Below are 14,754 nucleotides of genomic sequence, written 5' to 3' on the forward strand. Positions count from 1 at the left end.
CAGCCACTAGGCTAACCACGTGGTCAGTTTATAGGTTATTTTGTTATTTAGTTCTTACTGATGAGTAAGAACTAGCAGTCTGCAGAAAGAACAAATTGTACTTTTTTACTACCTTGAGTACTTAACACACTAAGTGCAATTATCTTTTGACAACAGTCACGTTATTGCTAAACTGGCTCCTTAAAAAAAAAAAGTTATCCCTTAAGCAATTCTATAAAATGGGTAACGGTAATAATGCAGAAGAACAACATTTATAAATTATTATTACATGCTGTCTCCAAGGGATCATCATGGGAGGAAAAACAACTCAATATCTCCCCTACGTAATTCTGAACTACACACAATAACATCTACCACTCACTACCATAAATGCTTCTCTTAATCTCTTCTCTTGTCCTCAGATATGGTCACCTGGTTTGCAATGTGATGTGGAACACTGGAGAGGGTCAAGAGAAGAGTGACTAAGACAATATCAGGATTCTGGAATATTGGCTATGGAGAGGGTAAAGAAATACAGATTGCAGAGTTTAGTGTATAAGAGATGATATGATAGAGATGTTTAACTTAGTGAGAGGATTTTATCAGATTAACCTAGAGGGAATTATAAAACTGTAGAAGGTGAGAGAAGAAGAACCAGAGGAGGGTGGTGAAGAGGGCATGTGAGGAGTAGATTTTTTTACATGGAGAACTGTCAGTGAATGGAATTCATTACTGGAATGTGCTGTTAATGCAGGGAGTATTAAGGATTTTAAGATTCAGCATGACAGATATGTCGTCAGTTGAACAAACCTCCCACGATGAGTCTGCTGATTCCATAGAAGTTGTAATAATAATAATAATACAATGCAAAAACTGACAACATATATATATATATTTATCATCATCATCATGCATATCAAGGATTTAGGCCTTAGAAGTCATCATTGAATCGTTTAAGAGGACGTCCTGGTTTTCTTTTTCCTAATGGCTTGTACTTTAAGGCTTGTTTTGATAATCTTTCTGTTTTCATTCTTTGAATGTGTTCCATTCATTTATGTTTATATTTTTTAATTTTTTCTATTACTGGTTCTTGGTTTAATTCTTTCATAATTTCTTCATTTCTTTTGTGATCAAACAGTTTTTCTCATAAATTTCATTTCTGCTGTTGCTAATCTTTGCTTATGTTTATTTTGTCTTTTTGTTTTATTGTCCAGATTTCGCTTCCATACATTAAGACTGGTAGGGCTAATGTATTATATACTTTTAGTCTGGTTTGTTTTTGAACTAGGTTTGGTTTAAATATAGAGTTAATTACACCTGTTATTTTTAAATATTTTGCAATTTTTACGTTTATATCTTTTTCATATGTGATCGTACATCCTAGGTAGTTAAATGAATTCACCTGTTCTAAGATCTTGTTATCTAATACTATTTTAGTTCTTGCTGGATCTTGTCCTTTAAAGGCCATAGTTTTTGATTTTTCTGTTGATATTATCATACCATAATCTTTGGATATCTTATTTAGATCTAAAATAGCTTTCTGTAGTTTATCTTCAGAATTTGTAATTATTATTTGGTCGTCGGCAAAGAGAAGAGTGTTTAAGTTTACTGTAGGAGAAAGTTTAATTCCTTGAATGTAAATTTTTATTCCATTTTATTATTATTTCATTTAAGTAGATATTAAAAAGAGTTGCTGAGAGGGGACATCCCTGTCGGACCCCTTGTTTTATCTCTCTCGTATATGATAGCTTGGGATTTAATCTTATTTGTATTTGATTATTTTCATATATACTTGTGATAGCTTTTAGGATATTATTTGGTATTTGTCTTTCTTTTAATATGTTAAATAATATGTTTCTTTTAACTTTGTCAAATGCTTTTTCAAAGTCAATAAATGCAATATGTGTTTCTAAATTGAATTCTCTTCTTTTCTCTATTATTAATTTTAGGCAAAAGGCCAGGTCTATACATGATCGTCCTTTTCTAAATCCATTCTGTACTTCTAAAATAAAGTTTTGAGTATTTCATTAGTTTGCTATTTAAGATTCTGCTATATATTTTGTAACAGGAATTTAGTATACTAATACCTCTATTACTTAAATTAAGGGGATATTAAATCCCAAATAATTTTAAAACCGAATAAGAAACTCAAAGATTGGAATCAGAGAGATTCTTGCCGAATATAGTAAATTATAAAGTATTGGCGACACTAGCATTAGCAAATGCAAGTGATCCTAGTACGTAGTACAATACCAGGGCAGCTCGTTGCGAAGGTGGAGAAGGCGGTTTTAAAACTATGTGGGATTTAATATCCCCTTAATTTAAGTAATGTTTTCATTGCCGAAATTAAGCTTATTAGCTCTTTATATTTAAGTAACTGATACCTCTATAGTTTTTAGGGTCATCTCTATTACCTTTTTTAAAGATAGGAATCACAATTGCTTTTTTCCCCATTCTATTGGGGGGGATACCAGCTGAATAAATTTTATTTAAAAATAATAAGAGTTTCTTTGAATCTAGTTCCTGCATATTTATATAGTCTGAACCTTGTTTATCTTCTCCAAGTGATTTTCCATTTCTTGTTTCTTTCAGGCTGATTTCTAATTCTTCTTTAGTTATTTTCTTTTCATTTTCGTTAATTGTTTGCCAGTTGTCTTTTTTTAAAATATTTGTCTGTCCACAATTCTGTGTAGTAATTTAGAAATTCTTCTAATTTCAATTCAGTGTTTAATTTTATGTTTTATTTTGGTATCTGCATTTAAGTGTTTCACAATTTTATATACATTGGGTCTTATTTTATATAAATCATGTTCTAAATTAGAAACAAATCTGTTCCATGATTCTCTATGTCTTTTTCCGACTTCTCTTTTAGCTATGGCTCTTATTCTTTTATATTCTATTTCATCTTCTAATCTTTAACTGCTTAACCATTTGCGATAGGCTTCTTCTTTTTTTTTTTTTTTTTGATTATTTCTTTCATTGTATCATCCCAGATACAATGTTTTTCTTCAGTTTTTTCCTTTTGTTGAATTTTTTGGTCTTTCCTAAGCTTTCATTTGCTGCTGCATTTAGTATTGTTTTTATATTAAGCCATTCTATTTCTTCTTTTTGTTTTATTTTGTCTAGATATTGGTTAATTCTTTGTTCATATAGCCATTGTACATTTGAGTCATTCAGCTGTATAACTGAGAGGAGACCTCCACATAGCCTTTAAAGGAATGCGGAGAACCGACCTGGGTTTCTGACCTAATGTCCAATCCTCACCTTCTCATGGTGCACCCTGTTGGGTATCTACTTGGATACTGAACGAACGAGGATGGGCTGGCAATTTGGAATTTAGCCAACCAAATTGTATTCTTATTGGTTAAACCAAAATAAAAAAATGATGGTAGAACATGACAAAATTTCATGCCGGCTGGGGCATCGCCCGGTTAAACAAGGGCCCCCGTTGTTTTTGCCAGGGAACCAGGGCGAACAGCGAAAAGTCAGCTACTGGAACAAATCTGAAAACAAACCCCAACTCAACATCACCAGAGTTAAAGATCGGTACTATCAACATAAGAAGCCTGAATGGCAAAGAAATGGAGCTAGCTGAGGAATTAGATAAGTACCAGATCGACATAATAGGGGTGACTGAAACAAAAAAGACAAAAACTGGTGAGATATTTCTGAGCAATAAATACAAAATGTTATATTCAGGCAATGACAATCAAGGAAAAGAAAGAGTAGCCATAGTATTCAACACAAAATACGAGGCTAATCTTCTGGAATGGCAGTCAGTCTCAAATAGAGTAATGTGGGCAAATATGAGAATGGGGAATTGGAAAATGAGACTTATTTGTGCCTATGGTCCCACAGAAAGTTCCACTAAGGTAGAAGTGGAGGAATTTTTTGAGGCTTTAGAAAAAGCAACTGACACAATGAAAAAGGAAAAGTTGGTCCTTGTTGGGGGATCTAAATAGCAGGGTAGGAAATTATTGTGAGACATACAAAAATATTTTGGGAAAATTTGGAGAAAAGAGCAAAGCTAATAATAATGGCAAACACCTGTTGGATTTCTGCTCAGGACATGGACTGGTTATTACTAACACCATGTTCCAACATAAAAATGTACACAAATTCACATGGAGAGAAGAGGCAAGGAATAAGAAAAGTCTCATTGACTATGTTATTGTTGATAGTGATATTTTCTCCCTGGTGCAGGACACCAGAGTGTACAGAGGATTTGAAATTGGAAGTGATCACTATTTAGTCTTGAGCAAGATAAAATTGAATTTCATATTGAAAAGAATAAGATGTAAGAAAGTTTTAAAGCGAATAAAAGTTGTGCAGCTCTCAAATGTGAACTGTAGACTAAAATACACAAAGATTATTGAAGAAAAAATGAAAGAGTTTGAGAACAGGAATCAAACCTTGGAGATTCAGTGGCAAACTCTGAAGAAAACATTGATTGATTCTGCCAGAGAGGCATGTGGTAAAGTTGTCTGCAAGGATAAAAAAAATCAGAACTCTCTGGTGGACACAGGAAGTTAAAGAGGCAGTGAAGGAAAAGAAGAAAGCATATCAAAAGTTCCTGTCAATTAAGTCAGCTTGTGCTCTTAGAGAACACAGAGACAAATGCAAGAATGCTAAACACTGCATAAAACTAGCTAAACAAAAGTCATGGGAGGACTTTGGCAAGAATATAGAAAATAAATATCAAGAAGGTGGTAAGATATTCTGGAGGTTGTTGAAGAAGCTTAGGAATGGAAAAGAGTGCTGTAAAAGGAGTTAGAGATGATAAAGGTGACATGAAAACGGGAGAAAAAGATATCCTTGAAGTATGGAGTAATTACTTTGAAAAACTACTAAACGAAACAAGCAGTGATGACAACACAGTGGTAAAAAACACTGACCAGGCATGTAGTCAGGAATACATATACATACTTGAAGTAGAAAAATCCATCAAAGCCTTGAAATGTGGAAAGGCAACAGGAGTAGATGATATTCGACCAGAAATGCTGAAGTATGGTGGTATAAGAGTCTTACAGTGGCTGCACTGCATAGTTCAGAAAGCTTGGACAGAGGGACGAATTCCCAATGATTGGAGTAGAGCTCTCATAGTACCCATATATAAAAAGGGAAATAAAACTGAATGTGAGAATTACAGAGGTATTTCCCTACTGAGTGTTTCTGGCAAGATCTATGCAAGTATACTTGAGAAACGGTTGAGAAGAATTGTGGAAGAAAAGCTTGGTGAAGAACAAGCTGGATTCAGGCCAAATAGAGGCTGTCAGGATCAGATCTTCACTTTACAACAAATAGTTCAGAAAGCATGGGAATATAACAGAGATCTGTATTTAAGTTTTGTCGATTTGGAAAAGGCATATGACAAGGTGCCAAGAGAGAAGCTATTCAATACGCTGTAGTTATATGGTGTCAATGGGGCATTATATCAAGCAATACTTAGTCTTTATTTGAGTTGTAAGTCAGCAGTTAGAATTGAAGGAAGTATAGGAAGATGGTTTAATGTTAAATCTGGTGAGACAAGGATGTACATTATCCCCTCTGTTATTCAATTTTTATATGGATCACATTATGAAAGAAAGTGGTATTAAACATGATATCAAAATTGGAGATGCTAATGTCAGCCCTTTGCTTTATGCGGATGATGTTATGCTTCTAAATAAATCCGCTACAAGTCTGCAAGATTCTCTGACTAAATTGAATAGCTGTTGTAATAGATATGGTATGAAGGTCAGCAATAAAAAGACTAAGACAATGAAAATAGGCAGAATCATTGAAAATGTCAACTGTGTTGTGAATGGAGAACCTGTGGAACAAGTGAAACATTTCAGCTACTCAGGCACGATTTTTACTGAAGATGGTAAATTAAATATGAAAATAGACAACAGAATCAACAAAGCTGGTATGGTAGGAAGTCAATTGAATAAATTCATATGGAATAAGAGAGAAATTAGTTGGAACCCTAAATTAGCTGTATACAAGACAGTGTTCAAACCAGTTTTAACTTATGGATCTGAGAGCTGGGTCAGAAGTAAAACACTTGACCAAAGACTAGAGACCACAGATATGAGAGTCCTGAGAAAGATTAGAGGCGTGAACAGATGGCATCAATGGCAATATCGTATTAAAAACGAGGATATTAGGAAAGAACTTGACATTGTCTGCACATCCAGGAATGCGTTAGCAGAGCTAATCTCAGGTGGTATGGTCACTTAAACAGAATGGGCGAAGAAAGATTAGTAAAACAAGTGTTCTCTGCCAGGTTGGCAGCAAAATAACCCAGAGAAAGACCAGATATAGGTGGATTGATACGGTACAAAGTGCCTTAGACGATAGAAATATAAGATCTGATAATGTTGGAGTCTTGACAAGTAATAGACTGATTTGGAGGAAAATTGTAGATAAGAAGTTAGTAATGATTTAATTTTTTTCATGTAGTACTACCATATCCTGTACATGGCAGGAATTTGATGATGATGTTTCAATTTTTCTTTCTGTTCTTGTTATTTGTAGCCATTTAGGTGGTAATCTTAATTTTATTTTAACAAGGAAAGGGTCACTACTTATTTCATATCCTCTGTGAACTCTAACATCTAGTGAAACTTCTGATGGCTTTTCATTTAATATGAAGTAATCTAATATTGATTTCCATCCTCTTGCTGTCCAAGTATATTTATGTATGTCTTTATGTTTATAGAAGGAATTCATTATTTTTAAGTTATTATAAACTACAAAGTCAATCAATTTTTTACCATTTCTGTTTAGAGTGTGTTCTCCATGTATTCCTACATTATTATTAATTTTTGTGTTTCCAATTCTTACATTTAAGTCTCCTGCTAAAATTACGTAATCATTTTTATTTTTTTATTATATATGTTTTATAACTGATTATAAAAATCAATATTATCTTGTTCTCTTCCCTCTTCTGGGGCATATAAACCAATTATTGTTAAATAGCCTCTATCTATTTTTATTATAGCTTCTATTATTCTTTCATTCCATAATTTATAATGTTTCAACTGTTTTGAAAGGGAGTTATGAATCAAAATCATGACTCCTGCTTGTGCTCTTTGGTCTCTGTCAACTCCACAGTATACAACATTAAAATTTTCAGTTCTCATGGTTCCTTTTAATTTCTCTTTTGTTTCAGTTTGAAAAACTGCTATTTTAAAATTTCTTTCATTTAATAATTGGTATAATTCTATTTCTTTATATGCTATTCCTCTTACATTCCAGTTTGCTATATGTATTATATTTTGTCGTTTCCATTTTTGTTTTATCTTTTCCATTCCTTTTTCTGTCAGCTTACTAGTAGAATTATGTTCTCCATGTCAGGGGACTAGCCTGACGATGGAATAGTTCAGTGGTAGGGCTGCTACCTTAAGGCTTCTGAACTAACCTTCTTCCGAATTTAAACCCATAGGAAGAATAGGGTATATTGAAGGGGGAAAGAGTAGATTATAGAAGAATTATAGTAAGGTTTATAGAGAGGGCATAGTTGTAAGGCCAGAAATAAAGAGACCTCATGGCCCTCGAGTACTCTAATAGCATAGGGGTCATAAAATAAGAAGAGTTGGCTGATAAGGTCTTATAGGAAAGATTAAAGTAAGTGGATCTTCCTCAAAGTAGTAGAAGGAGAGGACAGATCCAGCTAGGGGTCCATGGGAGTGCCGCTTCCCTTACAATCAAGGTGATTGCCCCTTATGGCCCTGTTGGTCCACGAGTCCTTATTCAGTATACACAATGGTGGGCTCCCCTATCCACCACCCAGGGGACGCGCTCTCTAGGGTTTGCAGGGTCCCCTGAGAGTATATTTCATATATATATTTATAGTTGCAATATATACACAAACATGTGATGTGGATGGTTGTTATGCACCATCCAGTCATTTTCAATTATCTTGATCTTCATGATCTTATCTTGATTATCTTCATCTTGATCTTCTGAATAAAGGCTCTCCATCTTACTCGGCCTCATCTTTTTTTTCAGCAGTTGCAAGTTCCTTTATGTTGTCCATCCAACTCTTTTGCAGTGTTCATATCCTTCTCATGCCCTCAATCTTCCTCAACTACCTTTTCCAATGGGTCATCTGCTCACATGTCCACTTGGAGGCGATGATTACTAAATAGTGATCCTCCAAGGGGCATTCTGTCTTACTCTCTTAACTTTATTATTTATCCTTGCAGTCCACAGGATTCCTAATAGTTTCCTCCATGCACATAATTTAAACAAATCAATTCACTTCATCTTTCTTCTTAAAAATCCAGCTTTCCCATTACTACTGAAACACTTTGGTAAGTCTAACTTTTGTGGCTTTACTTGCACCTCTATCTTCAAATATTTTGGTCAGGTTAAAGCATTTTCCCACAGCTATCCTCCCTTTAATTTCATCCTCACATTTATCATTATTTTGGATTCTAGATTCCAGTAAACCATAACTTTCAACAATTTTAATTTTATCTCTATCATAAATTCATCTAAATTGCTAGAAGTCATCACTTTTGTTGTGCTGATGCTTAAGGCTGGATTTGGTGCTTTCCCTCTTATCCAATAGAATCAACTGCTCTAGCTCTTCCTTAGTTTCTGGTATGAGGGTTGTATCATCTGCATATCTTAAATTATTTTTCTGCCACAACTGTAATTCCAGCTGGGTCTTTGTCTAAGTCAACCATTCTCATAATATGTTTGCTATAAATATTAAAAAGATAGGGAGACAGTATACACAGTACCGTTGACAGGGCGTAGCACATAGAGGCAGCTTGCTTCATGGTGCCACTTAATAAGGGCACTCGTTCAGCTATATTGTCGTAGGTGCCTTCGCTACTAACAATTCCTATTAGTGAGAGCAGAAAGAAGTTTTTTCCAAGCTTAAGCTGATTAAAAATTATTTGCAAGCAGCAATGACCAAAGAAAGATTGGTTGGTCTAGCAACTATATTGATAGAGGTGGACATAGTTTATAATTTAAATTTAGAAGAGCTTATAAATAGTTTTATTGTGCGATATCCCCAGAGAGCAAACATTTAAAATTATTATGTAATTGTTTTGCATTAATGTTTCTCTTGTAATAAAAACAAAAAAGCAATTGGAGATTTTCTTATATTTTTGTCTTATAATCCATCAGGGGTGATATTTAATTGTTTGCTTCAGGGCACGATCTAATCTCGCGACGGCCAGATTATAGATCACAAAAAAATGATTTTTTTTTTCTTTTTTGGAAATGGAATGAATATTGTTGTTTCCCAATCTCTAGGCCAGTATATTTACTTCCAAACCTGTTGACAAATTTTAGTTAATATATTTACTACTTCATTCCCACCTACTCTGACTAATTACACTGGGACTATCGCAGCTGCAGGAGCTTTTCCTTTTGCAAGTTGTTCCACTGCTGATATCACTTCACTTCTTTTTAATGGGTTCCTCAACAAATGCTCTCATTTCAAATTCTCTTTCATATTAATATTTTTCTCAAATAAATCCTGTACAAGTCCTTTCCATCTTTTTTCACTTCTTCCATCAAACTGTTTTCTGAATTACTTTTTTATAAGTTCAATTAAGTTCAATATGCACTGTTATTTTGTAATAGTATGCAATTTCTTTTACCTTTGCATGAGCAACCAAATCCACAAATTGCTTCAGAAACAGATGCAGATTTTAGGTTTAAATTACTGACCTCAAAAATCATCTTTGAACAATAGGTTCGGATTTACTATTTCCACAAAACAATGTTCGGTTACTGAGCTACCAGTACTGAAAACATGCACACACATCTCAAGACAAATATTAGAGTTATGCTGATTCATGGATGTGATAGAAACCTGTTAGGGTACTCTTAGCAGTGAAATTTTCCTTTCTGCAGGTCATATTTTACACTTCAAAGTTTAAGAGTCATTTAAGTGTAGGTCACCGCAGACTAGAAAAAAATGAAGATAATTCATGAAAAGCCCTACAGGTAACTCAAATGGTATGAATGGAAAGGTTTAAATTTGCTTTTTAAATAAGTAAATAGAAATGACATAACCTACTATGAGAAAATACTACTAGTGGGCAGTAGATGGCTTTGTGTGTTGATGGTAGTTAGTGCCCTTGTGTATGTAAATTGGAGGCTTAAGTAGTTGAGATGGGAGGTGAATGAAGTAGGGTAATTTCCCACAACAAGTCATTGGACTCCTTGGAGGAATCACATAATAAAAAACCTTGTGAATGAAGTAAACAACAGTCATCAATAAACAGATAATACACTGTTTAGTTTCCTATTTAAAAAACTCATCCATAACAAACTGAGAATCTATAGTATATATTTACTGCAGTGGAATAAGAATTACATAATATGAGGACCTTACTCTAGAGACCAAAGATGGCATTAAGAAAAATGCCATTGATTAAACAGATATAATCTTACACTAGGCAATGACTTCTTTTAAAAATCAAGACATAAGAGGAAGAATTCATTGTAAAATATTATTTTAATTCTATTATAAAAATATTATTATAATATTATTATAATAATATTTCTATACCAGAATCACTTACATTTAATTTAAATGTCTTTATTTGCAAAATTTACAGCAGTCTCATAGCCATTATCAATACAATTATAGGAAAACATTAAAAAAAAAAAAAAAGAGAACAATTCAATTGAAAGCACATGACATTGTGTACTATCAGCTACAGGAGAATAGCTTCATCTGCATTAATAGACATTCAAAATAAATTACAATAAAATAATTTAGTTAATAAATTATTTTTAAATATCGTTTTTGTTCAGGTTGGGTTGTGAATACTCATAGCTTTCCTTATGCAGTCTCTCCAAAAGAAAACTTTTCTGTAACACTTTGGTTTAATTCTACTGAATCCATTGTTTTGTAGATAATGCCTGGCTGGCTTGCTAAACCAGATTTGTTTGGTTCTTTAAGTGAAATGTATTCCTGATGTTATTCTGAATTATGCAATGACAATCCTACTGCTATCTAGGAATATCTATAAACATCCACCATACTCATAGTGAGAAAATAAACTGTGGAAAGTAAAAGGTTTCCATGCAGTAAATAAGACCTACCAATTAATCAAATTTTAGAAAGAATTTCAAAATTCCTCCCCTCCATCTCTTAAGCGTACAGGCTAATGGGGGGGGGGGGTATAAAAGAAAAAATGAAAATTACACAGAATAATTAGCCGCTTTCAAAAAATTGCATTGCAGGACATTATGATCGATAACATTGTAATGCACTTCCCGAATAAATATCCGGAACAAATTTAATTTAAAGTATTCAAATTACTCTTCAGTGCTAAAGACCTCGAATGAATTTCGGAGTGGGTGCGAATAAATAATTATTTATGCAAGTTAAAAACATTTTATTTTATGCAGATTAAAAATTTTATCATTAAACTGACTGCAGAATATGTCATTGAATTTCATGTACGTTGTGGTAAGGTACTACCTTTGTAAAAGTCAAAAGATTTCACTTAATAATTACTCCATTTAATTTCTTGAACGACAATTGAAGTCAGCATGACAATTCTTTTCCCTTTAAAGCATTTCACTGAAGATTTTCTTTAAAGTGATAAATGTAGCTATGAATGTAAATAAACCGATAATTTGTGACAAATGTAATCACTAGTAAATTGCAAGTAAAATCAAACATAATTTATAATAAATAGTGTTCAGTTCCTCTAATCTGAAAATAATCAAGTCAAAATATCAAAATAATTTAAAAAAATAAGCTAGAAACCTACGACTCACGGCTCAGCACACCAGCACCATAAAAATTGATGCTCTGGAGTATATATTTTCTTCTTAGAAACTTTCCAGAATATATTCAATTTACAATATTTCCGCATACACCAAACGTCAACTGACAATTCGCGTTACCCACGAAACGTTTCAATTATAGTCCAATCTTTGCATATGCATATATTATCGTTATTACGCAGGCAAGAAAATTCAGTTATCTTTATATGCAATATTTTCCAGGATTATGAATACTTGTCAACACTGAGGACAATATTGATTTTTTAAAAATTGGGTATTTAGAATATCCCAAACACACTGCCAAATATATTTACATTTTCAGCAGCATCAAAACTGTCAAGCTCATACTGACAGATCACTGCCACAACCGTGTGTTTTAATGATATATGCGCCCTCTCCTGCTAAAAGTTCTATTTAATGTCACAGACAAAAAAAATATTATTTATGAACTCTTTAAAACAGTTACCATACATAAATGTTTTAAAGAGGAATTTATTCCTAAATTTTAACTGGTATGCTATATTGTCTGACTTAGTAATGTAAATTTTGTCTTCATTTTAATCCATATTTTATCATAGTGTCAGAGTCAGATTCAGTGGCGCACTCAGGATTTAATCTTGGAGGGGGCCGAGCGCTCAGGATTTAACCTTTGGGGGGGGGAGTCGAGTAGACGTTTTGCGAATACACACTACACATCGCATACGACCTATAACTGAGCATCTGCAGTGATCGCTAATTCATAAGTAGCACACAACATAAATAAAAAAAAAAATGAATTTTAATTAGGAAAAGATTTTTCGAAATTTTTCTAGTGTTTTTTCCTTTTCTTTGGGGGGTGCCCATGCCCCTTGGCCCCTCCCTCTGGGTGCACCACTGGCCAGATTTAAGTTTATTGTTATTATTATATTTTTATTTATCCTGGAGTCAAATTCATCCATAGAGAGAGAGAGAAAAAAAAAAGTTTATACATTACAGAAGTAAACAGATTTATCTGAAAAGTTTCCCCTGCCTACATCATATCTAACATATCAACTTAAACTCTTCGCATTATGTCGGTCATTACTTCTTAATGCTAAGGTTCCATTCACAGGTGATGAATGAGTGGAATAGGTTTCCTGAGGTGGTCGTTAATTCTTCATCGGTCAATCGGTTTAAGGAGAGGTATTATTATTATTATTATTATTATTATTATTATTATTATTATTATTATTATTATTATTATTATTATTATCATCATCATCATAGTGTCAATATTGATGAGGCATTAGTGAAAAATGGCTGACTGAAGATGATATAGCTAGTGGGATTGAATGTGAGGGGTATAGTGTGTTCAGGAATGACAGGGAGAATAAAATGGGGGGGAAGAGTATTATTGATGATAGCTGATGAGCTGCAGCCATGGAGAATAGAAGTTGAATTGCAGGATAGAGAAAAGAGCACATTTGAGGCCATTTGGTGTGAGATTGAGGCTAGCAGAACATATACAATTGGGTGCTGCTAAACCAGGTGATGGAAAAGATGGTGGAGATAGTATGCATAAGCAAATAGAAGAAATGAGTGGAAGAAGGGTAATTATTATGGGAGATTTCAACTATGGTAGCGTCGACGGGGAAGGAAAGGACTCATGGGAGGAAGGAATTTGGATTTCATGCGGTTATTAAAGGATAACTATCTGCGACAGCATGTAATGGAAAATACTAGGGGTCAGAGAGTGCTTGACCCAGTAATTGCATCTGAGGATTTGGCTGTAACGAATATGACCACATTGCCACCAATTGATGAGAGGGATCATGGGGTCTTGACTTCGGAGGTGGCTAAAGGTGTGGAATTTACAATTAAGACAGGGTACATGTGGAATTATCGGGCTGGTAAGTATGACAAGCTTAGGAGTTTGACTGGTTCAGTAGCATGGCATGCAAAACTGCAAGGGCTGGATGTTGATAGTGCATGGGAGGTGGTTAAGAAGTTTTTGCAGGAGACAATGGCTGATTGTATACCTAGAATCCGAATAATAAATCAACTAGGGATTAAATGGATGAATAACACCATTAAGCTTGAGCTGAAAAAAAAAGTAACAACTGGGGGAGGGGGGAATTTAAGGAGAAAGGTGACTTGCAGGGACATGAATGGTATAAAGCCCAGGCCAGAAGGGTAACAAGTGTGATAAGAAAAGCAAAAGCGGATTATGAAAGAACATTAGCCATGCAGGCTAAAGAGAATCCTAAACAGTTTTTTCGATATGTTGCAAGTAAAAGAAAAATGTATATGGCAGATTGATTTTAAAGAATGCCGATGGTAGGGAGGTAACCGAATCAGTTGATATAGCTGAATTACTGAGCGAGCACTTTGCAAGAATATATCATCCAGGTGGTGACATTGCAGAAATGAATGAAACAATAGATTATATGGGAATTGTGGTGAATGAAATGGAGGTGAATAGTCTATTACAAAACCTCAATGTCAACTGATCTGTGGGATTGGATGGTATACCAGCTCGTGTCATATGAGAAGCGGCTAAAGAATTGTCAGTGCCTTTGACCATTTTGTTTAATTTGAGTCTCGGATCTGGGTTAGTCCCAAGGGGATGGAAAGAGGGGGAAATAGTTCCACTGCATAAAGGAGGTTCCAAGACTGCTGTTGAAAATTACCGGCTGATCAGCATATCAAGAATTGTTGTCAATGTCTTGGAGAAAATATTCAAGAGGAAAATACAAGATTGGATAAATGAAAATGGAATACTTTATGGGGGACAGCAAGGTTTTGTGAAGGGTAGATCATGCCTCAGTAACTTGTTCACGTTCTATAACAGAGTGATGGCTGAACTGGATAAGGGTAATGGGTTTACAGTGATTCTACTGGACCTTGCTAAATCCTTTGATAGGATACCACATGGAATTCTAATCAGTAAACTGCAGGCATATGAGAATGGATATAGGGTTAGTGAGATGGATAAGAGGGTGTTTGATGAAGAGATATCAGAGAGTGGTTTATTCAGGAGTAGAGTCCAAAAGACGGCCT

General features: G+C 34.2%; 1 protein-coding gene across 6 annotated transcripts in view; it reads right to left on the bottom strand.

Moving 5' to 3' along the window:
- The window catches only part of AMPdeam (AMP deaminase), a 443,168-nt gene extending 431,086 nt beyond the window's left edge, over window positions 1-12,082 (bottom strand). For 3 of the 6 annotated variants that reach the window (XM_090412444.1, XM_090412451.1, XM_090412439.1), the window contains exon 1: window positions 11,728-12,082. In XM_090412444.1, the coding sequence (XP_090268570.1) occupies window positions 11,728-11,825 (98 nt within the window). In that variant the 5' untranslated portion in view covers window positions 11,826-12,082. Of the gene's footprint in view, window positions 1-11,720 lie in introns of all 6 variants that reach the window. The other 3 variants (XM_090412463.1, XM_090412458.1, XM_090412471.1) reach the window with 2 other exon arrangements.
- Window positions 12,083-14,754: the final 2,672 nt, after the last annotated feature.

Source organism: Typopeltis vanoorti, chromosome 2 (genome assembly GCF_054136105.1).
Source record: "Typopeltis vanoorti isolate ZY-2024b chromosome 2, IOZ_Tvanoo_1.0, whole genome shotgun sequence".
Classification (NCBI taxonomy): domain Eukaryota; kingdom Metazoa; phylum Arthropoda; class Arachnida; order Uropygi; family Thelyphonidae; genus Typopeltis; species Typopeltis vanoorti.